Source organism: Caloenas nicobarica, chromosome 5 (assembly GCF_036013445.1).
Source record: "Caloenas nicobarica isolate bCalNic1 chromosome 5, bCalNic1.hap1, whole genome shotgun sequence".
NCBI lineage: Eukaryota > Metazoa > Chordata > Aves > Columbiformes > Columbidae > Caloenas > Caloenas nicobarica.
The window spans coordinates 39,672,353-39,696,782 of NC_088249.1; the positions used below are offsets into that span (position 1 = coordinate 39,672,353).

At 41.2% G+C, this 24,430-nt stretch overlaps 1 protein-coding gene across 1 annotated transcript; it reads left to right on the plus strand.

Annotated features, from left to right (window-relative positions):
- Positions 1 to 1,853: 1,853 nt before the first annotated feature.
- Positions 1,854 to 19,911, plus strand: LOC135989936 (cytosolic phospholipase A2 epsilon-like). The gene is made up of 21 exons (XM_065637066.1): positions 1,854 to 1,895; positions 2,528 to 2,611; positions 5,380 to 5,452; positions 6,445 to 6,581; positions 6,971 to 7,102; positions 8,601 to 8,641; positions 9,377 to 9,419; positions 10,192 to 10,267; positions 10,472 to 10,641; positions 10,782 to 10,862; positions 11,617 to 11,654; positions 12,333 to 12,468; positions 13,138 to 13,274; positions 13,692 to 13,914; positions 14,615 to 14,729; positions 15,123 to 15,260; positions 16,542 to 16,649; positions 17,327 to 17,518; positions 17,999 to 18,165; positions 18,998 to 19,184; positions 19,703 to 19,911. Exons 1-21 carry the CDS (start codon positions 1,854 to 1,856, stop codon positions 19,909 to 19,911), a joined length of 2,529 nt encoding a protein of 842 aa, XP_065493138.1.
- The last annotated feature ends 4,519 nt before the right edge of the window (positions 19,912 to 24,430 follow it).

Consider the following 24,430-nt stretch of genomic DNA (forward strand, 5'->3'; position numbering starts at 1 on the left):
CATGCCACCTCCAGCTCTGAAGAAATGTTATTTACATGCAAATATTTCATGTATACAATATTGGACAATAAAGGCTTGTTCACAAAATGAGACTTCTGACTTGCTCCACATATTCAGACATTTCAGTAATATGCTTCAGGTTCACAGTGTGTTCCTTGTTCCGGAAAACAAAACTGTTGTTATCTCTGCAAAGAGCATAAAAACATACTAAATATTTGCTGTGAGCATCATGGATAAAGGAATGTCTTGGAGGTGGATTGCAGGGCTACAAAACAACCCACAGTCCCTCCCTCCTGCAGGGGCTTTCTCTGATGTGGATTGCAAATTTTATTCATGAAAATGAGAGCTTTTTGGCCACTGGCACTGTGGGAGTGACAGTCTCAGAGCCCCAGTCCTGGTAGATAGTCTGGTTTATAGCTTTGCCCTCCAAGGAGATGTTGAAATAAAGCACTGCCTTTGACTATGACTTCAAGATGCTAATGTTGCCAAGGCTTTTCTGTGACCTGATGAAAAACACATTTCGTTGAGCTACATAATTACAACTGGTACATGGAGGAAACATGCTGTGTAGGTAGACACAACCCTTCACAGTGCGGTGAAGTAACATATCCTATAGCAAAAATCTGTTCTACCAAGTTGACAGTTAATATTATTTTGCATGGGAATGTACAAAGAGGAACTGTGTTGACTGGTAATAGTATTTAACCAGTAAGCTCAAGAATGCTCAGGGAATGGGTAGGTTCTTGCTCATAGACAATATACCAAGGGAGAATAGAAGCCAAAGGGTTCCCTTCCCCCAGCCGTTTTGATCTGTTACGAGCTGCTGAAGTTACAACAGTCTGTGACAGTGCTTTTTAATCCTGTTCCAGGGAGTTGGGAGCCATGCCAGTTTCGATGGCGTAGGGGTCAGCTGGGTGCTCATGGGGGCAGGTGCAGGTGTCCTGCCATGGTGGTGGTTTCGCGGGTGGCTGAGGACGGAGCAGAGGGCAGCGTGCGGTCGGTCCTGAGTTTTGCCTCTGCCTGGCAGGGTTTACTGGCTCTGACACGGGTGCTTAAATGCAGCTAGATTATAGCCAGAGTCTATCTGAGCTGCAAAGTGGTGCAGAAGTATTCATGGGGGTGGAGCTAAGCTAAGGAAAGTCATTGCTTCAGGACTCTTCATCTAAACAAAAGTAATAATGACAAGCCATAGGAAAGAAGGGGAGAAAAATACGACGACTTGAGGAGACACTTAGCCCTGCTGAACCAAGACTGAGTACATATAAATCACCATATGAATGTGTCTGCTCTGCACACCTAGACTTGGGATTACAGGGACATATGGTACAGAAACCCTTGAACTGGCTTTTCAAGAACCAGTTTAGTCTGACAGCAATAGCGCTGTCTGTCTTTTTTTCCATTAACTGTTTTATCCTACCTGCTTGCTGTCACAGATAACCTAAATCCAATTAATGTACTGTTGCTGCATCTTATTGCAGAGTGTATATTTCTGTAGGCTTTGAGGTCTTGCTAAGTGGAAAGTCCAGTGTTCAAAGAAAAGGCCATCTGTCTCTTACCATTAGTCATAAACCTGCCATTGGCCAGTACTGGGCAAAGTGACTCAAACAGCGTGCTTCCACCTACTATGCAGGCGAAGCTATTTTTTTTTCCAACTTATTTGACCACAGGATTCTGTTTCCTAGTATAAGAAAAGGGGAGGGGAATAACTGCGTTTGAGAAATCAGGCAGAGGTGGGGCTCTGAGTCAGTTTATAAAATAGTTGCTCACGTGCACATGAGACATTTAAACTATTGGTGTCTGTGGAAGCTGGGAGATGTGAAATTGCATTGCCACAGATAACACAGGACGTGTACATGATAGCGACCACAATGGAGCAAGATGGCATTTTGTCTCAGGTAAGAAGGATGCAGAGCAAAGCAATGCATCTGGGATCTCAGTTGGTTACGCTGCACTTAGTGCAAAGATGGTACTACTTTCTTGACCTACCATTGATTATAAATGACTCTGCACAGGGTGAAGAAAGTGCTTCAAGAACTCATTAATGAAATTTTTTAAATTATAGCAAATCATAGAAAGGAAGTGAAAACTACTTGAGAAGAGTTTATTTACAAAGGAAGCATTTTATATATTTTCAGGTTTTCTTCATTTTAGAAACCTGATATATGCAACCTTAGAAAAAGTATTAAGTAACATGGAGATGTACTTCAAGGTGAAAGATTAATGGCAGGGTGTGTTTATGGAAGACAGGTTTGCTGTTCCTTTAACAGAAGAGCCCAGGGCTGCCTTCCCTCCCCACTTGTCATGCAAAGGGTGGAACTTACCTGGCTGCTACACCTCTGCTCAGCCTTACTGGAGCAAGCACGGTGCAGGCAGCAGCACCGGGCACAGCGGGCAACACCTGTACCTGCCAGAGCTGACCATGGGGTCCCTTTCACTGCTGTTCTGGAGCTCTCCGTTCCCAAAAAGGATTGCTTTTAGGAGGCAGGGTGTTTTTTTCCAGGGGTAATGTTGGCCCTTCTTGTTGTAGGAGCTGTTCACTCACATCACTCGACTAGGAGAAGGAATTATGCAGCTGAATCCTCATGGGGAACAGCGGACTCCTGTTACAAAGGTACTGCAAAGAAGAATTTCAAAAGTATACCGTAAAAGAGACTTTCCTGCTGGGTGGAGCTGGTTTGAGAACAGATAGAGTTCAGCATCTGCCAAACAGTCTAATTAGCTACCAGAACCCATGCAGCTCCCTCCGTGAAATACCGTCCTTCTTATCGTTTTGATCACTTCACTTACCTTGCATCATATTAAAGTCCTAGTGCTGTTTTCTGTTCTTGGCACATGGGAAATGAACCCTGCCTGCTTCAACAAGACTAATATTTTTAAAATGATAGGTTTGAACAGGCTTTCTGCTACGTATTTCTTGTTAAAGCACAAGGGCAAATTTACTGCCAGTGTAGGTAGTAATAGCTGTGAAATCGTGCCACTAAGTCCCACAAGGTGTACAGCACAGTCTTGAAGTGGATTTTCAACACCTGATTTCCTGGATTAATCATTCTTCTGGCATCTACAAAAAACTAATAGTTTTCCAGGAGACTTCAGACATGTTACATGAAACCTTTCCTCGAGGAAATGAGAGGACCACATGGGCCAAAAAAGATTTTTTGACCTTATTCTGCCTAGTTTGAGGCCACTTAGTAATAATTAGGACCTCTCTCCTGTTGTGAGCCAAGTTGGTGAGCAGCAAGTCTTGTGCTTACAGTTTAAGGAACAGTCAGCCCTTTCTGTTGATCAGTTGAATGGAAAACCCAAAGGTGAGAAAATAGGCCCTAAAACGCAACTCTTTACAGGGATCATAGCAGGTTCAGAGGAACAAACCCAACCTCTCAATTTTTTTGGCAAAACTCACATTGTTGATGGGATTTTTGCCATTTGTTTTTTATACCTCTGTGATGTCTAAGCCAAGGCTCCCTGGTTGTGACACGGCACATCCACACGCCTGAGTACTTTGTTCTATCTGCACTCCCTCTCTGGCACTTCGGGATCACCACAAGCCATGAGGGTGGCTCCAGGGGACTTGACCCCTGAGACTGAGTTGAGCCCCTCCAGGAAAGTGCCTTCTCCAGAGCCAGCCTCTGGCAGCACCAGTTACCGGCTCTGTCCTTACTGAACACTCTCCACCTGTACCTGCCTCATTTCTGTGCCTTAGGAAGTAGGTTTCAGACATGACAACAAGAGCCTTTGATGGTCTTATCCACGGCTACTCTTTGGACTCTTAGCAGTGTTTTGACATCTTTGATTTGCACACCCAGTCACCAGCTGAACAGCATGAATGTTGTTGATGCCTTTTCCTAGGATGGGGTGCTTTGGTCACCTGGGGGCTAATTTTACATGTTTCTTCATTAGCCTAGCTACTTACTGCCCCCATTCTCAACAGCATCTATTAATTAGCCCCAGCTCCATGCATTAATACACTCAGGTTAAACATTATGAGAGACATCACATGGACATATATTCCATCAAGCCTATGAATATTGATGCACTTTACTTTTTACGGACAGTAAGCATATTACATTATTAACACAGTACGTATCAAAAAGTTTTGCTCAGACAGACCAACTAGAGCAAAAGTCCTGCTTTCCTTTCCCGTAGTGCTTGTGTCACGTCTCCTTCTCAGTGGAACTAATGAGGTCAGCATCATGCTAATGCCACTTCAGGACTGACAATGGTCTTTTTATATTCATTTTGCAGTATAGGTGGAGTGAGCAGGTGGAGTTACTACCTGCCCATGGCCCTGTGGTTGCACTAAATGCCTTCTGTGGTTTAGAACTTTTATAACAAAATTTTCCTGCTGATTTATATTCCAACACATTGTGTCTTTTCCCCCTTTCCATGACTGTAGAAATAAAATGTTAGGTGGAAATGGAGATTAGTGGTATTTATTTTTTTATTTTATGGTAAAAGGAGAATGAATATGGTTTCATGTTTGGGTGCCAACATGAGACCAGAACAGCAATATGAGAGGAAAAGAAGTCAAGCATGAGGCCTTAATGTTGGAGACGTGGCCTAATATGAAAGAGGAAAGCCAAAGGGAACTAACAAGTGTTTCTTATCAGGTGTAAAATGCTTTGTTTGTACTTATGCAAAACAGTGCAAAGAAAATCCAGACGCGAAGAGTTTACATGATTCAAAACTAGAGGAAAACTTCTTATAAGAAAAAGTCAGAGGTGAGCTCAGCTCAAGAGGGGCAGTTATGTCCCTGTAAATGAAAAACACACACATAGTGAGTAACGATGTAGAAGTCCAAAGCAGCAATCTCTTCCTCTGACATTAAAAGCGGGGAGGGGATCGGTCGTCAGCATTTAACTCTGTGGAGTACTGTACATTTAAAAGAGCAGGAATATGAGAAAATTGTATCCTGTAACCCAGGGGACTGAACATGTGTAATGACTGGACAGGAGGTGATTCCCACGATGGTAATTTTATCACTTACAAAAAGCCTAAGGCAGCTTTTCATTTTCTATCTTGGAATTTTAAAAAGCAAATCTTTTCACAAGCTGAGTCTGAATCTTACCACTTTGCGCAGCTAGATTTTAGTCAGAAAGCAAATAAATTCTCTGTAAAAATACAAATCCACATACCATGCTATAAAAGTAGAGAAGTCTTTCAGTTTAGTACTTGATCTAGATATTAGTAGGAAAATAAATGTATTGACCATTTCATAGTTGCATAGAAAAATTCAACTAATTTGTTCATGATTTGGGTATTTCTCTGTCCTGATCATTTCTAGCTTCTAAATATGCTATCTACCTTTAGCATTCATTCCTGTCTTTTGTGTATTGTTTTTGTTTTGTTTTGTTTTGTTTTGTTTTGTTTTTTTCACTGCAGATAGAGTCATCTCTGTGTTACCTACTGACTGTAAGAGTCATAAGAGCAAGAAATATCCACCAGGCAGATGTCTGTAAGTATCTGTAGTGCTCTGTACAATCCCCTTAACCTTGATGGGGTACTAGGTAGTCCAGCTCCAAGAAAAAGTGCTTTCTAGGTTTCTTCCATGGATAGAGAAAGTCCTCTCATCAGCATTCTGGTTCCAGCAATGAACATAGTGTGTTGCTTTTCTTTGCATCAGCCCTGTTCTGTGCAGAGGTAACTCTGCAAGGTCGCAGCTGTGTCTAGTGCTCATATTTCTCTGCATCCTCAAAAGGAGCTGGGGAAGCTCTGCAGTCTGTTGAAAGCAAGAAATGTGGAAAGTTCTCCTGTGTTTTCCTCTTGAGTATGTTTATGTAACAAAGGGCACAAATTGCTGGGGGTAATGGAGCAAATACTGAAAATTGAGTAGCCTCATCTCAAATTTAGCTTGTACTCAAAACTTTCTCAAGGCTAAGTAATCCAAATTACCATACCCTGATTCCCTGTGTACCAGCTTTGACAGATAAAACCCCATTAGGTGTTGTTACATTTTGTAGGTTCACTTCTGATGGCCTGCAATTGAAACATAATAGAAGACCATAGCTTTACTTAGGAAGAAATCAAGAAGCCTCCTTTTTTTCACTGTTTTAGTGGTATTTTTTATATTCTGCCTGGCTAAAATAGAAGCTATCACTTTGTTTCGTCAACTCTTTCAGATATAGAGTTCCATGGTTGTCCTAAATTCTTTTATCCTGGTCTAAAGTCATTGCTTGATCATATAGAAGGAGGAGAAAACCCTTTGTTTTTAATGCATTTATTATACCTCTAATCACATTTATTCAGGGAAGAATCATGTCTTTCTTCTTTTTTCTCCATTCCTGTTACCTAAATTGTAATGTTTATGTTGGACAAATATGTCATCATGTATCATAGGGTCTCTCTTTGAAAGAAATGATTCTTCACGAAATGATTCTATGGTTCAATTCCTTTTTTCTTCTAGAGCAAATTCTCACTTTAGATGTGTTTGTGTTTTTTAACATACAGTAAGCCAGACTGATTGCTACGTGAGCCTGTGGCTGCCAGCTGCTTCAACCGACAAATTTCAGACTAAAACCATCACGAATTGCAAAGATCCAGTCTGGAATGAAACCTTCTACTTCAGGATTCAGAGTCAGGTCAAGGTACTGAGCTGGGACTTCCCTGTTAACCATGACTTAGGGAGCAACTGCCAGGTTTTATCGTTTTGCAAAGGGGACATAAGCAATTTTCTCAAGAGGCAAGGAGAGATGCAGAAAGATGTGAGAATAACACATATCCATGTGATGGTTTTCCATGCCATGAAAGACAAGTACATCTCTTAGCCACAGGTAGAATATGACCTTTGAGATGTCTGTGATTTCCTGTCATTCCTCCTCGTAGGCAGATGCCTACATGGAGTTGATTTCCCCTCCACCTCCTTCCCTTCCTGTTCTTTTCCTTTACATCCTCCTGCTCCTCACAACTGTCCCCAGGATCTCCTGCTTTGAATTGAACCTGACACATTTCTAAAGTCCTCCCCTTCTCTTGCCAGAACGTGCTGGAGCTGGCACTCTATGATAAGGACGTGGTTACTCAAGATGACCACCTCTTCACAGTGTACTTCGATATAGCCAGACTTTCCTTGGGAGAGCAAGTCTTCATGCACTTCAAGTGTGATTCACAGGTGAGGTCTGAAATAAGAAATGGAATAGGCTGGCAAGAACGTGTTTTTCTGCTTTTCTGTGTAAAATGTTATTTGCAAAATCTTTCTTTTTTTCCTTCTTGTGTATGGATGGCCCAGCCACATAAAAGGGAGATCGTTTTCACTCTGATGTGGGAAAACCTTTTCACACCTGGATCTGTAAGCACAATGAAGGGTTTGGTGTTGGCCATAGAGGCTCACAGACTTCAGGTGTCTTTGCAAAATTGTCACTTTGCTGAGCCTGCCCCCATCAAGGATCAAGGAGTGTGTCCATGCCAACACATGACACTTTTTGTCATAACTTGTTACTTAACCTAGTAATTAGTAAGTAATAACTCTGTGATTGGAACAAAGTGTCAAACCAGAGTAGTTGCTAATTACGGACTATGCTATGGTTGTTTAAATAAGGTGTCTAAGAAATGCCACTCAGCTTGGCAGCAAGAAATATTCCTATTTTGAACGTCCAGGGAGGCTCTGAAAGTCACACATCCCACCTCCTGGTGTGTTCTGTCCATCCCTCTCCTTCTCCAGTTCCCTCCCACTCTCTTGTGCATCTGTCATGCATCCTTCAGTTGACTGATAACCTTGCCTACACACACCCAAAATCCACTCTGCAGTTCATTATCTTTAAATGCCTTATATGACCATTTCTTTATCTGCAAAATACCAAAGGAGCAGTGTGTGGCCTTCCACTAGCCGTTGGTGAAATAGAAACATTTGGCTAGCTGTAACCCAGCTCATTACCATCTGGGTGGCTACAGCTGCCTTATCGAAGCCTTTCGTAACTGTTTTTGCACAGCTACAGTAATTGGAGCTCATACTCTTCAGACCTTCATGATTTTTTTCATCCTATGTTAACAACTTATTGGTGTCTTTAATGCAATAGGTAATTTGAGCAACCAAGTAACCTACAGCATGATCTCATTTCTCTGCTAAACGTTCCTTCTGTCCCCACCTTTGTTTTCCTCTCTCCTGTGCTCTCTTCCACGTAGGGATTATACCTTTCTCCACCGCCTCACAGACCAGACCTTAATGTCATATTTACCACTGTCCCAATGATTTCAACATGTGGCTGAACGAAGTGGTTGTTCTCTTCCACAGCTGCTTTGCATGTCACCATTTTCCCTCCTCATGCCTGGAGGCTTCTGCTGCTCCCCTCGGCAGACCCTCTTTCTCTTGCTGGCAGACTCGGTACAAGACAACATCTGCACCTGGGTCTGTCCCTTGTGCCCCAGCAGGAGCAGGCAAGCCAGCTACTTTCTTTGTTAAAAACTGCTATCATAGCAATCCAGAGACTTCCTACCAGTAAAGAATCTTGAGGCTCAAGACACACAGATGTGAGGTGGTGGGTGCCTCTGTTTTAAATGCTCGGCCAGTCACAAGTAGTGCATGTGTACCTATATTACCAGAATGAGAACTAGCATTGTGAGAACTGCCAGTAGACTTGTGCCAAAACCATTTTCCTTTCTTTATTTTCTAGAGACAAGAGGAGCTAGAGGTGGGATTTGAACTGGATAATATGTGAGTAAACATGAAATGTGACATAATCTGCAGAAAAAAAGCCCCAGCAATTCAAAGGCGTGAAATAATCTAGTCTAATTGTCCAGAGTGCATCATTCCTTGATTATGCTGATGATGAACACAGTTTCCCAAGGAATCTGTTCTATGAGCTGTCTAACGAATGGTGCATGCCAGGATGACCTCGCAGGAACTTCAGGCAGACAGGGAGAACACCTAACAACTATTTTTTTGTTTAGTATAATGAATACTGTTTAAGACCAGAATACTGGGACTGCTGTTTTGTTACGTGTTTGGGATAAGCAGGGGGGTTGGCTCCCTTCGAAGGAGGAAGAATGACATGAAACAACATGGATTCTGACAGAATAACACACAGGATTTCTGATCTAGAGCCCTTTCCCTCTGGTCCTCTGACAAACCGCAATTCTTCAAAAAACGGATTCAGTGAAAACTTCTGCAGCCTCAGCTTGAGCCTCAGCATGAAATCACTACACGGTTTGGCCTCACGGTACCTTTTTTTTTGCTGAGCTCCAGGACTGGACAAGCCAGTATGATGACAATTGTGCTTTGACAGAGTAGAGTGAGGAAACCTGTACTACGAGTCTCCTGGGGATTTTTTTCAAATCCAATACACAGCTAAAAATAAGCAAGAGGAAAATCAGGAGAAGGGTGTGGCTCATTAATTATGCTGTAATTATACTGAGTTATTATAAATGTATTTTTCTTTCTGTTTCCTAGTTCAGGCCCTCCTGAAACCATCATTACTAATGGAGTACTAGTGGTGAGCATTATGTTTTGTCACCTTTCTTGTCCTGTTGCTACACTTGTTTCACTTGACTCACAGCCATCAGGCCAACATACTCTTTGACTGAGCAAAGCCAGCACTGAAACGCTGTGATTTCCCTCCTGATCATCTGCTTCGTGACCCATCTTTGTGAATGGCACCTGTGGACAGGTTGTGGCTGGAAGAGCAGGGGGATTCCTCATGTTAGCATCCCTCCAGTGTTGCAAAAGCAACACAAGGAAGAGGTTTAGGTTTGAGATACCGGTAGACCAATGAACTCTCCCTTGGACATAACTCCTCCTGAATTTCCCATATTGCCAAAGTGACAGGGCTTGTCCCATCCCAGGCACACATCTTTTCCTGTATTGATAACTGCGCTTTTTACCCAGGGACTTTCTGACCATGCTGTTTGCTCATTTATTAGCTTTGGTTCCTCATTATTTTTGTTTAAACCAGTCCTTTGCATCTCTGTTGGGATCCCAGGAGTGCTGCTTTTCACTTTGCCCTTAATTTCTCCTTTCTGCAAGCCCTGTTCATCTGTGCTGCACCCCCAGCCTTGCCCTGGCTGTGTCCAGTTTCTCAGAGACTCCTGTTCCAGACAACATCTGAAACCGAGGTCACAGTTGAGAGAAAATCTTTTCCTCAGGGCAAAATGCGCTGCCTGCATAGCATTTATATCATCATCAGTAGGAGCTTAGACTGGGAAACAGAATGTCAGACTTGACAATTGCCTGCCGTGAGGTATTTTTTTTGTTTGTGTCTCTCATAGTCTCGCAAAATCTGCTGCTTGGAAGTCCACGTGGTTGAGAAGAGGAAGAAAAAAAAGGGGAAGAAGTCTTTACCAAGTGAGGTTATTTATCCATCAGCTGTTTTTAAATAATGGCATACTAATATTATGAAGACAACCGGCTTAATTGGCTTAATGAAATAACGAAAAAAAAAACCATCCCAAAACATAAGGACAGCCTTGTGATAGACTCTGTAAGAACTTTTGTTTCCAATTTTGATGAGAATGTTGCTCTGTGTCTGCTTTTGTGTTGCTTCCTTAGAGAAAGAATTCTCCTTTAAAGTGCAAGGTTCTTACGAGGGCACCCAAGACATTACGTTGGGATCTGATCCAGTCTTCAGCTCCTCCTCTCCTGCCAAATTCCATTATGCCAGATACAAGCAGCCAATGCTGGATGTTATGCTACCAGGGAAGAAGCCACCTCCCTCCTTTGTATGTTATAACTGGACTTTATAAAACATAATAATGGCACATAAAGTAACATACACCATAAATAGTAACATTAATTAGCATTGTGGAAAGAGGATAACATTCCTTACAATACAAACTTAGATATATTTGTATTTTTTCAGCACTCCCATGTGTACAAGACAGGCTCTCAAAACATGGAACTTCATTCCCTTCCTAGTGGAAAAAACATGACCTTAGCAGAGGTGAGTGCCTGCTCTTTCATGGGAGAGGTTGAGAAACCTGATTGTGGAAGTTTGCATCCCCTTGATGATTACAAGGGTACTTTCTGGTGATGAAAACCTGCAGACAAAAATGCTACAATCTAATAGCAGCGGGTCCTTAGGTGACAAGGCCAGGTTGTGTCCTGCTCCGTTTCAAACAGTGTGGGAATATGGGGGATCTTGTTACTCCATCCTGATCTTACTTCATGCTAAATTTAGAGTCTCTGCTTTTCCCTTTGTTGCACACCAGTGGGGCACCTGAACTAACTGAGGTAGCACCAGCCTCTTGCTGATGCTGACCATGCTTTGCAAAGCACTTTTAGATTCATGGTTAAAAATAAAACACACATAGAATGAAAAATCACAGAACACAGGTGTTGTGGGGTCTAAGCCACCTAAAGGGAGGAGTAAATGCTGCTCCATAGAGTAGCAGCATGGCTGTAGACTGGCTGGCTGCCTAGGAGAGGTCATGTTGGGATGGGTAAGGTATACATTATCATTACTTTCCTCTGTAAACAGCAGTTGCCCTCAGATGTTGCATTCAGTCAAAAACACTGGGAATTACTGAACAATTTCCCTGACAATAAACTACCACGGTCAATTTGTATATGCTGCTGGATTATTCAGGGTACCTGCACTGCTAGGAAGGCACAAGCTAAAATTCCCCCTGGGGCTCCAGAGGAGGAGTGTTAATGCAGGTTTTCATGCTTACACTGTTTGCATTCTTGCTTTCCAGGATAAAAGATTTGATTTATATGCGAAGGCAGAAGACTGGTAAGAGACTTGGCCTCCCTTGGAGGCTAACTTCTCCTTAGCTGAACTGGTCTCACCCTTTGGTCTTTATGGGGGAGGAGGCAGACACAGTAGGACTGTAGGTTTTTTGACCAGGTGATGTGGAATTCACATGAGCTGAAAGCAAACTGTATGTGTAAAATTAACAGTAGATGCAGATGATGCATATTGAGACATGAATAATGAAAAATATGCATAAAATCGAAGAAATAATATTACTAGCCAATTGTCTTTGCACAGCTATGTTGGTTTCATGCTCAGCACAGCCTTTAACCTTTTCTTTAACACTGGGTAAGCTGTGCAGCTGATCAGCCGGTACTGCTGATCATGAAGTAGGTGAACTTTGCTGCCTACTTCAAGATAAATGTGAGAAGCTTTCCTACAGCTCTCAGTGCAGGCTAAACTATGAGAGAATCCAGACAGCAGATGTCTCAGAAATTATTGGCAGGTGGTTTTTTTTTTGGTAACTGCTTACGAATTTAGCAGTTCCTCTTTCCATCATCCTCTCATGCAGCATTGTATACCTGCTTGGGAGTGTAGGAAAGGCTCCTCCCGTAAATGCGGTTCTTTGTGGATCTGGTTTATTTCCTTATATTGGAAACTGAGCTTGTCTACCAATAATAAAATAGAATATTCTTTTTTTCCTGATCTCTGCTCCAGCCCAGACCACCTTGATGTGCGTTTAGGTTTTGACCTCTGTGTGCAGGAGCAAGACTTTCTACGCAAAAGGCAGAAGTATGTCGCCCCTGCTCTGAAGAAGGTCCTGCAGCTGGAACAAGATCTGCTGGACCGTGAGGTCTGTAGGGCGAACATTTAACACACCTAACAAGTGCTTAGCAGTGGGGACATAACAGCATAATATGACCTTTTTTTCTTCCCAGTAAATATTTTTCTGGTCTTTCCTCATCTTTAAACTTATGTACACTTCCAGTACTGTCCCATGCCTCTAATTTTACCCTGCCATTTGTGATGTTTGCAGTTGCTACCCTGAGTCTAACTCTTCTTCTGCTACACCTTCATTGAAAGCTAGGCTAGATATTTCTTATATAAAACTGGCTTCTTCCACAGGATTTACCCTGTCATTGTTATCCTTTTTGATAATCCTTGCTCCTCTCTTTGGCCTGTGAGATTTCTTTTTAATTCCTGCTTTTAAAACTGGTGTTTTCTCTCTCGCTGACTTTTTTTTTTTGTTTGAATTAATGAATTTTCATTTGTTTTTTTACCAAACATCTGAACACATTAGAGACAAGCGTCAGTTATCTAAGCAAATTTGTCACTACTTTTAGTCCTGTTCTCCTTTGCAAAATAAAAGGTAGCTTATGTTTTAGTGAAAAGCATTTGGAAAGCAGTCTCTGAGCAGGTGTGGAGGTGTCAGTCTCTGTGTAACAGGAGGTCTCTGCTGAGAGCCCCAGTCCGCTGCAGCCCGCTGTCTGACACCAGCTCTTTCTGCTTGTGCATTGCACAGACCCCAGTGGTGGCCATCATGACTACAGGAGGAGGGATGAGATCTTTGACCGCGCTGTATGGCAGTCTGCGTGGGCTCAAGAAACTCAATGTCTTGGACTGTGCCACATACCTGACTGGCTTGTCTGGTACTACATGGTAAGTAGGACTGGGCAGCTTGGCTAGAGTCTTCTTGATGACACTGGTACACTGAAGTAGGCTGGGGTTGACATGCAGTAGGCTACCTATAATACCTTCTCAGCAGTCCTGTTTTTTTGATCTTCCAAAATTGACAAATTAAGGTCTTTTTATGGGGGAAAGTCACACAATTTGCAACAGCATGAAAACAAGTGTTTTTCTAAGAACATCTTACGGAAAATTGCACAAGCCATTTTGACAGGGATAATGACTGTGACTTCAAAGGGAACATGACCGTTTCTTAGGGAACTGAAGACAGGAAACCTTTACTTAAGTTCAAATCAAGAACTGAAAACAGAAACATAAAAAGTAGCCATTGCCTACTTCAAACCTTGGTGTGTTTTTTTTCCCTCTTCAATGTATATTTCCTCTTCCCAGGACCATGTCAAACTTGTACAGAGATGCTGACTGGTCACAAAAGGATCTCGACAACCAGATCAGTGAGGCTCGAAAACATATGACAAAATGCAAAATAAATTCCCTTTCCTGGGAGTATTTGAAGTATTACAAAAAACAGCTCTGTCAACGGAAAAGAGAGGGCCGCAAAACATCTTTTATAGATCTCTGGAGTCTTGTCCTGGAATCTTTATTGCATGATGGGGTACAGTATGTCATAAAGCAGCATTTACAGTGGCTTACAATTGTCTGAAAATTAATTTCTGGAGAAGGTATTTTCCTGTTTAATCTGAGAGAAGTAGTTTGCTATGAGACTGTGTGTATGCAAATGCACAGCCATTTCCAAAACATTTGGTAGCAGTCTTTTAGATATCCAACTGTGGTGGAAATCAGTAATCTTGCTTGTGAGATTTTGGATATGTTTTCCTGAGAAAACTCCAAGATAAACACTTTGAAAAGATATTATATTTTAGGGCTTTTTTGTGCATTTTCTGCAAATATTTTATTTAGAAATAACAAAATTACAGACATTATCTTAATGCCCATGAGAGGTATTAACAAACAGGCCCACAGCCTTTTGAAATACATGAGAGGTCTTACATAAATTTGCAGCATAATACATTAAGCTGGTTTATAACAGAAGTATTGCTTTCTGCACATGATCATTTCCTTCCATTTTCATCCTAATGGGTCATCAAATAATCTGGCATCAGATTGGGTGCTCGCAGATATTTCAGTAACAGAACACTTACGGGACTTTCGAAAAATATGGAATATTTCAGAATTTAAGCCCAGCACACATTATACATTAGAGCAGATATTTTTCTGCCTGACAAGCTTAGATGCAGAGAAAACGTTCCTGTGATAATTTTTGTCTTAGTGTAACCGTATTTCTGGAATCACAGAAAGACAACCATAGACTCTCCGATCAGCAACGGGCTATTGATCGTGGTCAGAACCCATTGCCTATCTATACTGCAGTCAATGTCAAGAACAACTACAGCACTCTGGATTTCAAAGGTAGTTATGAGACTTCTGAGAGTAATTTTTCTTCATATTTAAGTTGGTAAATCCTGGGACAGTCTTTTTAGATAGTTTAAAAAAAGCTCTCTCATTTAAAGAGCAGGACCTCAGCTTATGTGTATTCATGTAATGTCCTTGTGGTCAGGTAAGAGTTTGAATATCTATGCACCAGACTAAAAAATATTACAAAGACATTTCATGTTCACAAGTTTTCATTTGTACCATACTTGCAACTCACTGCTATTGGTCTGAAATATTAGACTTTACTGCAGAAATTATTTTAATTTTAAACTCCTTTCATTCCCATGATAGAAACATCATTTTTATCTATAGCTAAGGGGCTGTAGTATTAATAAAACATCGTTCTCTTCTTTGCATTCCTTTTCACAGAATGGGTGGAGTTCACCCCTTATGAGGTGGGATTACAAAAATATGGAGTCTTTGTTCGTGCTGAGGATTTTGGCAGTGAGTTCTTTATGGGTCGGTTAATGAAGAAGCTCCCAGAATCCCGGATCTGCTTCTTGGAAGGTAAGCTATTGTCTTAAAAACACCTGAATTAGGGGTTTTTTTTAATAATTATTTTTAAAATTGTGAACTGTATGAACTAAGCACTAATACAGCACAGGTGCATCACACAGCAGTTTCACCATAGAGGATAAATATCTCATCACTGAATTAATGTTTCATCTAATGGATTCATTTTGCTGTAAAAAAGAAAATTCAAAGGGACAAACAAATAGTTATTTTCATTTTTAAACTAGTTTTGAATAAAAACATAGTATTGTTTCCAGTCCAACAATAAAATTCAGGTCCCTGCGAATGCATGTTTCTACTCAGGCTACTCCAGAAAGGTGAACTCCAAAGCCTCTTGCCCATCTCACAGATAGTCCAGTAATTTGTGTGCTTCCTATAGACAGTCTGCATGAGCCTTTATGCTTATTCTCCACTGCATCAGGGTGTATTTGAGCATGCCAGGTTTCCCCTGCTCCAAACAGTCTGCTTTGGCCACACATCACCAGCCGAGTTTCCACATCGCCTGGGCAAGGCTGGGAGGAAAACAGCATAGTCACATCCAGAAGCATTTTTGCTACTGATTGGAGCACGGATATGTATTTTCCAGACAAAGAAATATGCTGGCAACTTGTGACTGGTCCGAGATGCTCTTTGGTCATTTCACTTGGAGTGAGGGAGACACTGTACTATTTTAGCGTAAGCTGATGCTGGACATGCACAAATTTGCACTTCTTGAACCAAAAACCAGTGAGAACTTGTGCCTAAGCGATAATCGGAGAAATTGTTTGTCATGCTCAAAAATGCATGGTCAAAACTGATCCCTTGGCCTGTTAGCAGGCTTATTCTCAAAAAAACCCCAAACGAACCAAAACCAACAAAAACAACAACCTATGAATGCAGAGACTGCAAGATCACATTGTAGTTGGACTCTTATCAATATAATTCCCCATCAAATCTCTCAGACTGCAAACTTTCATCCTTTCATTTTATAGAAGCCTTGTGATACTTGTTTGTTGTTTTGTTAGTTTGTTTTTCTGAAAACCCAAGCTCCTTAATTCATATTAATTCACAAAAATCTCGTGATTTGTTAAAATATATATCCAGCCCTAAGTAGCATAAGACAAAAACTGGATACCAAAATAAGGTTTAAAAACCAGCAGCCAAATAAAAATGATATATCATCCATTTAAAACAAACTAAAGAAAAGCATAAACTTTGCGAATTTCATCTCATTATAACAGTTTTGCAATTCATGATGTGTGAACGTTTGAATTAGAAAGCTCTTTCCTTTTACAGGCATATGGAGTAGTTTATTTTCATTAAATGTGTTATATATCTGGAATTTGTCTCATTCATCAGAAGATTTCTGGCACAAGTGGACCCGGGACAAAATCGACAATATAGGTAAGTTATCATACTTCTTCTTTAGTGTGTATTTATTGTTAAATAAAGTTAGTGATAGATAAACCACCATATCTATCTGCCGTGTGAGATGTGAACAGCATTTTTGGCATTTTTTGGAGTGTTCCTTCAAAACCCATGTTGCCTTTCTGGAAAGAATTGGATTCAATGTCTCATACTGCAAAACATTATTGGATAATGAAAAATTCTCCAGTGCTGTGATCTGTGTGCTCACTGTGGGCTCAACCCTGGTATTGGCAGATGAGTAAAATGTTCGGGAATAATCAGATTGATGAGTGAATTATTAATAAAGCAAAAAGATTTTGACTACATTGAGTAGGAGCTATTGTAATATAAATAAGTACAACAGTTACCCTTTTCCAAAGCCTGCATTCAGTCTCTTCCACGAGTGTGCATATATCTGGTGCAGATTAGATTTTTTTTTTTACCTGATACTGGGTCTTGGTTTTTTATCCGAGTCTGGACTATGTAAGAAAATGGTATTTGGCTGGTAAGAGTAGCATCTTATTTTCTTTTCCATTTGGTGACTCATGCACATCAAGTCCTTTCAACCTAGGCCTTTTAAATAAAGGAAACACTGATTTTTATTACTACCCATGACATGTTGGGCGATGGCCTTGCCCTGGGCAGGTAGAATTTAACAGTGTTTCCCTGTGCAGAGGAGGAACCCATCCTACCGCTGAAGCTGCACGAGCTGAAGACTCGCCTGTTTACCCCTCCTGGCCCCCTCGGCAGTGCTCTTCGCAGCGCCCTCACCGACCGCCTCTGCCTTGCCCAGGAGCACAACTTCCTAAAGGGTTTCCAGATTCATAATGACTACCTGGAGAACAAGCACTTCAGCAGATGGAAAGGTAAGAGGAGACCTGTGTGCCTGGGGAGACAATAAACAAGCAGAACAGAACAAAAACATACATTTGATATTGAACCCATTATCCCAGTTTAGAGGCCACGTTTGGGCAGAATCACTACCAGATCAGTCACGGCACACTGGGATGCAGCATGGCGTGGTGTTGAGCTCTATGCCAATGGTTTGCTGGTGGCACGCACCTCCTGAGGCAGGGGCACCAGGTCCTGATGGTGGTCCTCCCTTCCTCTATTTGAAGACACACACGGTGGGGTGGCACAAGAAACCCCCTTCATGAATGTTGCCACCGCAGGTCCAAAACTGCATGTGGCTTGAGTTGGGAGGGCAGAAGCAAAAGGATACGGCGAATCTCCCTTCCTTGAAGACAATAACCAGTTAGGGCTCTGTGGTCCTGGTGTAAGAATGGAAAACAGGCTAAACAGTTTTGAGCTATTGCACTTACAGCAAGAAATGTCTTTCCTTTTAGATACTGTGTTAGACACATTTCCAAACCAGCTGACACAATCGGAAGAATTCCTGTCTCTGGTAGATACGGGATTTTTCATCAATACAAGCATCATGCCACTTTTAAAACCAGAGAGAAAGGTGGATGTCATCCTGCATTTAAATTACAGTGCAGGATCCCAGATACAGGTGAGAGAAACTGAAGCAGTCTCCATTTCTTCTTCAACAGCTGCATACCTGGAAGTTTTTAACATGTAGATGTTTTCTATATTGCTTCCACTAAAAGTCTTAATCACTAGCATTTTTAGCTTAATGCTGCAGTGTGATTCTTCATTTATAGGCTGTACATAATCTCAGTTGTTTTTCTTGTATGATACAACTCTTCTGTGCTAAGAACTCAGAGAAAACAAATCCTTCTCTCCATTGAAACAGTGCTTTCCAGTACAGGCTTCAGAGCTTTCACACAGCTACCCTATTTCCCCGAAAACAAGATAGGGTCTTATACAATTTTTGCTCCAAAATATGCTTACTTTTTTACATGTATAGCTGCCTGGACACTATTTAAACTGACTTTTAAGTGAATTGTAACTAGGACTACTGTTTCAGAGTGTCTGTGCATCAATTTGCTGTGACAGGGAGGTATGATGCAGAACACAATATGAATGAGACAGAAAAAGCATTCTGGTGCTACTGTTTAAAGTCCTTGGGAGCTCTTCAGTGAAGGTCAGATTCTTGACTAAAAGTGTTGTTACAGCAAGGAAGGCGTGTGATGTTTGTTAAACTTGACTTTTAAATTGACCTTTACATGAATTGTAACTAGGGCTTATTTTTTGAGTAGGGCTTATATTTTGAGCATCCTCAAAAATCCTGAAAAATCATGCTAGGTCTTATTTTTGGGGTAGGTCTAATTTTGGGGGAAATAGGGTAGTTCGGAAAATGCTCCCTTTGTTACTGGATTCCAAGAAATCCTGAGCCCTGAAATCCTCTCTAAGTCTTAGTACTGTTCTGTTCATTGATCCAGGCTCTGGACCAGACTTGCAAATACTGCTCAGAACAGGGAATCCTTTTTCCCAGGGTGGACGTGAGTGAAGAAGACAGGAAAAACCTGAAGGAGTGTTACCTCTTTGATGGTGCTGAGACTCCAGGCGCACCAGTATTGCTTTTTTTTCCACTAATTAATGATACCTTCCAAAAATACAAGGCACCAGGTAAGTAACCAAGCATGTCAAAAATAGGCTGCCATCACAGCCAGCCTATTAAAGGGAGTGTATTTAATACTCCAACACTTAAACTTCACTCTCGGCTCATTTCGGTACATCAAACCTCTCTGTTGCTTGAAATTACTTGTTTTAACAAGTCAGATGTGCTGTCATGGTAGTCCTGTTTCAATTGCAAAGCTAGTTAGTTTGCAGGTAACTGATACACCTACATGAGCCACAGGCACAGCTCAGAACTGCAGCATAGACCCATGTAAAAGGAGTAATCACCATTTTTCTCCCCTCATCATGTGAAGCAGCTGATATCCACCTGAGCCAGGGACTGAGACGTTGATTTGAAAAAGAAGTATTTGGTTAAAAAATAATTTAAAAAAACCACAAGAGTAATTTAGATTATGAACTCTTTCTGTGAAAAGACATCTCCTTTCCCTGCTCTGTTAAGAATTTGCTTGCTTATGACCACAGTAACTCCCACATCTCAGCAGTGATTTGTCTCCCTTTCCTCCTAGGTCAGAAGCGCTTAGAGTCAGAGATGGAAGATGGCAAAGTTGATCTCTATGGCAGCTGTTCCCCTTATTCAACATATTCACTCCAATACACTGAGAAGGCATATGACCGTCTGGTTCAGCTGGGTGAATATAACATCCTGAATAATGAAGACCTCATTATGCAGGCCTTGCACACAGCAGTGGCACGGAAAAGGCAGAAAAAGACATAATGTCAGGCAAGGGAGGATGCTTTTGTGTCCCTTAACCTACTGTGAGACTGAAGCTCCCTTACAATCGGCCAGCAGGCTTCAAAGGATTTCTGCTCAACCCCACTTAATGACAATCTCAGATGGACAAAGAAGACACTGAAGAGAGACTTTTTTATCCAAAGAATTTCACTGCAGCAATTCATTGCAATTCAGATATGACAGTGGGCTACAATTTGTCGAATGGTAAAGAGGAAGGACAGCCATGAGGAAGAAGGTGCTAAGATGATAATGAACTTGGTGCTAGCTGCCTTGTGTTTGAAATGTTTAAGTTTAACATATTCAGGGCAGACCATATTAAAAGCATGTTATTTATTAACATGACTTGTACTTTTTGTTTGTGAGTTGGTGGTGGGGAAAGCAGGTTGGACCAGGTTTGTGACTCGGACTAGGGCACATTGTAAGGAAGCATTTATAGAAAGAGAGGCACATGTCATATGGCATTGTGTAGGCACAGATCACCTCCAAGGGTGGCTTTGGGCAGAGGCAGAGCAGACACAGGCCATGGGCACTCAGATAACCAAGAAAGCAGAAGAGTGTTGATGAAGTTCTCCACTGCATGGCCACCAAGCTCCTCTGTGTGCTTCCTCACTCCTTCTTGGCTACCCATCCCTCTTTCCACTGCCAGTGTGAGCAGTAGTAGCATAGTGACTAGAAATACAAGCTTAACAGAACACTCTGCTGGCTTTAGTCCCTCTCAAAACAAGAGCAAGGATGTGCAGGTCCTTGACTTCCTCAGCTCCGCCTGCTCTCACTGTTGGCTGGGTCTCACATGAGCTCAACATCTGCAGAATTAGGAGGCAGCCACACAAGGGGAAAGGGCTTTACATGGTCTTGGTGCAAGAAGGAAGATTTTATGTTTTGCATTAGGGCACCTAGAGAGGACATACTGCTCCAGAAATGTTTTTTTTTTTTTCTCTTGAGATAGCAAAGATTTATTTTGCCTATATTGTTGCTGTGAGTCCTGTTGTACCATCTGTGACAAAGACGAGAAAGTTGCAGACTTCTAGAGATGCCTGGAAGCTCTGGGAAGGTTTGCTATAGCAAGTACCTCCTACTGCAGGGCAAGCTGCTGCAGGAGGATCTGTGCCTTCTGAGCTGTAATTTGTCTTGGACTGGCTCTGCATCAAGTCCAGCACTGACATGCACATACTTGGCATAAATTGCCCATTTGGGGCAAATGTGCCATGATGAGAGGTTGCCTAACCTAGGTTTCTGTCACTGTTCCCCAGAAGTAAGAGACAGAGGAGCACTTTGGTTGCACCTATAGCAAAGATCCTCCAGCCCCTCTTGCATGCCTCTCACTGCCTGATTTGTTCTCTAGGCTTAAGATGCTTTACTTGTTCGTGTGAAAACAAACAAACGAACAAACAAAAACCCAACCTACCAAACAAAAACCCAACACAACAAAACAACAACAAAACCAAAACAAATGAACAACAGCCCAAACCAACCAAGCAAAAACAAAACAAAAAGAAACCACCAACGAAAACAGGACACACAAAAACCCTAACAGTAGAGAAATAGCCTCATGAGATTAAAAACCATGCAAAACAGGATCACACAGTCATAGCAATATGAGTACCCACGACTATTTCTTTCCAAATGCACAAATAATCTTATTTTGATTAAGCTCATTGTAGGTAACCCATGCTCTAGGTTGAATTAATAACATAAAATACACTAATACATTACAGACCAAATGAGTTATTTTATGTTTCTCCTTGAACTTTCCCTTCTCAGTAACTAAAAGGTGGTAGAAATTCTCTAATTCTTTTACATATCTGTTTTATTAACCAAAGTAATACTAAAAGCATTAATAAAAATAGGACCAACAGGTGATGTTTACAGCATGCGACAAATCTCTCAAAACAAGTAAAGCCTACTCGACATATGCATGCATTTCTCTTTTCTTATTCTGTAGTAATTTGAGAAGATGAGGTTGGAAGATGAAAATATAAATTCTTAAGACAAGATTTTGATTCTCCCAGAATCCATCTATTATGAATCAGTGACTTTTCAAGCATACTAATTTAGAGTACACAAACATACTAGTGAAAAAAGTCAATTATGTGCTTAATTGCATTCCACTCATAACTTAACCATTCATAATACATGTTTTCTGTTTTGCTCCTTCCCTGGCTAATTTTAAAGTGCTTGATAATGTAAAGGTGTGTTGAGTTTCGCAGTGTATGTAACACTACAGCAGCTACAATTCGTAGCCTACAAAGACCACCTGTGGTTACATTTCAGTGTTAGAATTATTTGGATTGAAGAAGGATTCTGTATTTGGTTTACAGGGCAAGATTTTGGTAGCAGAGTGGGGTGCTGCTGGGTTGCCCCTCTGGCCTGCAGACATGTTTCAAGGCTCATGTGCAGGACTTTACTTTCCAAACAAGTAGACAAAGGTATCTGCAGTGTGCTTGGCTGAGTCCTGTTACTCTGAAGCTTTAAATAGCATCATCAGAGTTTGACAGAGGGACCAGAGCACAGTGTTTCTGTAATGACATGCCAGCCGAGGACAAAAGTGCTCTGTGCAGCTCCCTGTTTTAAAATATAGGGGAGAAGGAGAGTCAGTGGCTGGGAGGGGTGTCTATGAAATTCCTGCCTTGTTCCTGTAAGGGAGCTCTCTGGATGTACTCATGCATTTACTTCTGCACTGCTGAAAAGTTGTAGTTTTAACAGTATGGTTTGTCCAGCATAGATTCTCAGAAGATATTTTTTGTGGATTATGGACAGGTTCTGGCTCTCAGCTCTTCTTCACTTTGCATTTATCCTTCCAGAATGCAACTCCCAGAGTCGGTCTTCTTGTAGTCAGCCTGGACTAATTTTCTCATGACCAGTTCACCTTCTTTGCACAGTCAGTGTGAATCTCTCAAAGGATGGTTCTTACAGCTACAAACAGGTCAGAAGGAATTTCCTTTACAAGTATCACCAGTGCCTCTAGCTTTAGCCATTCAGTGAGGAGCTGGGGTATCTCCCACATGGTTTTGTGCTTGATCTCTCTTCTAGGATGCTCCCAAAATAGATAGGCTCATTTAAATGACTATAGTAATTTATAAAATGGCTCATCTTAGCTGTTTTCTGGAGGATTATTTTGTTCAGTTGGGCCTAACTCAAGATTCAACAAGCCTGGAGGAGGATTTTACACCTTCTGCATGTGAAACCAAAAAGGAGGTTCGGCAAGGAGCAGCAGTAGGCTGCAGCAAATAGGATGGGGATGCCTCAGGAATGGTTAGGAAGGACTGCAAAGCTCTAGAGGCTAAAGCTAAGACTAGATTAGGTTGTTTGGATCCTTTCCCTTTGTAATCCTTGCTTGGAAGTATATAATGATAAGCCTTTAGCCAAACATTGAGGGACAGTTTTCTGGGGCATGGTTTTCTCACTATTGTTTGCTTGAGGAATGAGCCTATCAGCTTGCACTTCTTAATTCAGTCCATCTTATAACCCTGTACAGAGCTCTTGAGTTATTGAGCTCTGATTACCTCCTATTAGGCTCCAGAAGAACAAAGTGAAAGAGGGATTACAGTTTTGTGTTTGTTCTAGATTATTAATTTTATTTCTTCCTATAGACTTAGAAAAGCCAAAAGTAACATCCGATCATCTTGGTTGACTTGTTAGATGTCAGACCTGTTACCTGCCATGCAGTTACTTAAATGTTATCATCTGTGGCTGACCAAAAGCTATCTTGAAGAAAAATTATCCTTCTTCTTTTAAAGATACTAGGAATGGTGAAGTGACATTTCGTAGAAGTATGTTCTAGTGGATGATCATCTTTCAGCAATAAGTATGCACCTTGTTTCCAGTCTCATTTAGTTTGGCCAGAGCCCAGACATTAGTTCTTGTTAAATTTTTTCCTATTAACCTAAAAGTCATTGTTTCTTCACTGGAGTCAATTTTATAAAATATACCAAGGTTACATCACAGTCATCTTTTCATCAAACCAGTAGATTCAGTAGAATCCAGTTGTCCTCATTCACCACTAGAGACTTCTGCTGAGTTGCTTGTCTGAGTTGCTGTTTCCTCCCTGCAGCCTTCCCTTTCAGAAGGGGGAGTAAATTGTAATGTATATTTGTAATTACTTTAATCATAACACTTCATTGTGTTAGATTTAACTGTGGCTAATCAGGCCAGTCTATCAAGCAGGTCAGATTGTTCTGTATGATTGCTCTGTCCTTAGTATTACTCAGCACTTCATCAGTCTTTGTTCTACTGCAAATTTGGCCAGTCAGGATATCACGCTGATTTCCAAATCACTCAACAAAATGTTTAATAGTATTAGAGACCAGAAAACTCTTAAGAATTTCTCAGAACAAAACTTTTTTCAGTGATGTTTCTCATAGAGGACTAATTCTGAAACAAGTTAGCTAATAAATTCTTAACCTTAATAATATTTGTTTTTTTTCAATCTTTGCATAACAAAATATTACTGTATTTGCACAATATAAGTAAAAAACCTGCAATTACAGGACAGAACAAAATC

Bases quoted from the DNA above. Each gene is read 5' to 3' on its own strand.
- LOC135989936 (XM_065637066.1), top strand. From the start codon at position 1,854: ATGATAGCGACCACAATGGAGCAAGATGGCATTTTGTCTCAG. The intron at 2,612-5,379 runs GTACTGCAAAGA...TTTTCACTGCAG, and splicing joins AGCGGACTCCTGTTACAAAG to ATAGAGTCATCTCTGTGTTA. The intron at 8,642-9,376 runs GTGAGTAAACAT...TCTGTTTCCTAG, and splicing joins GGATTTGAACTGGATAATAT to TTCAGGCCCTCCTGAAACCA.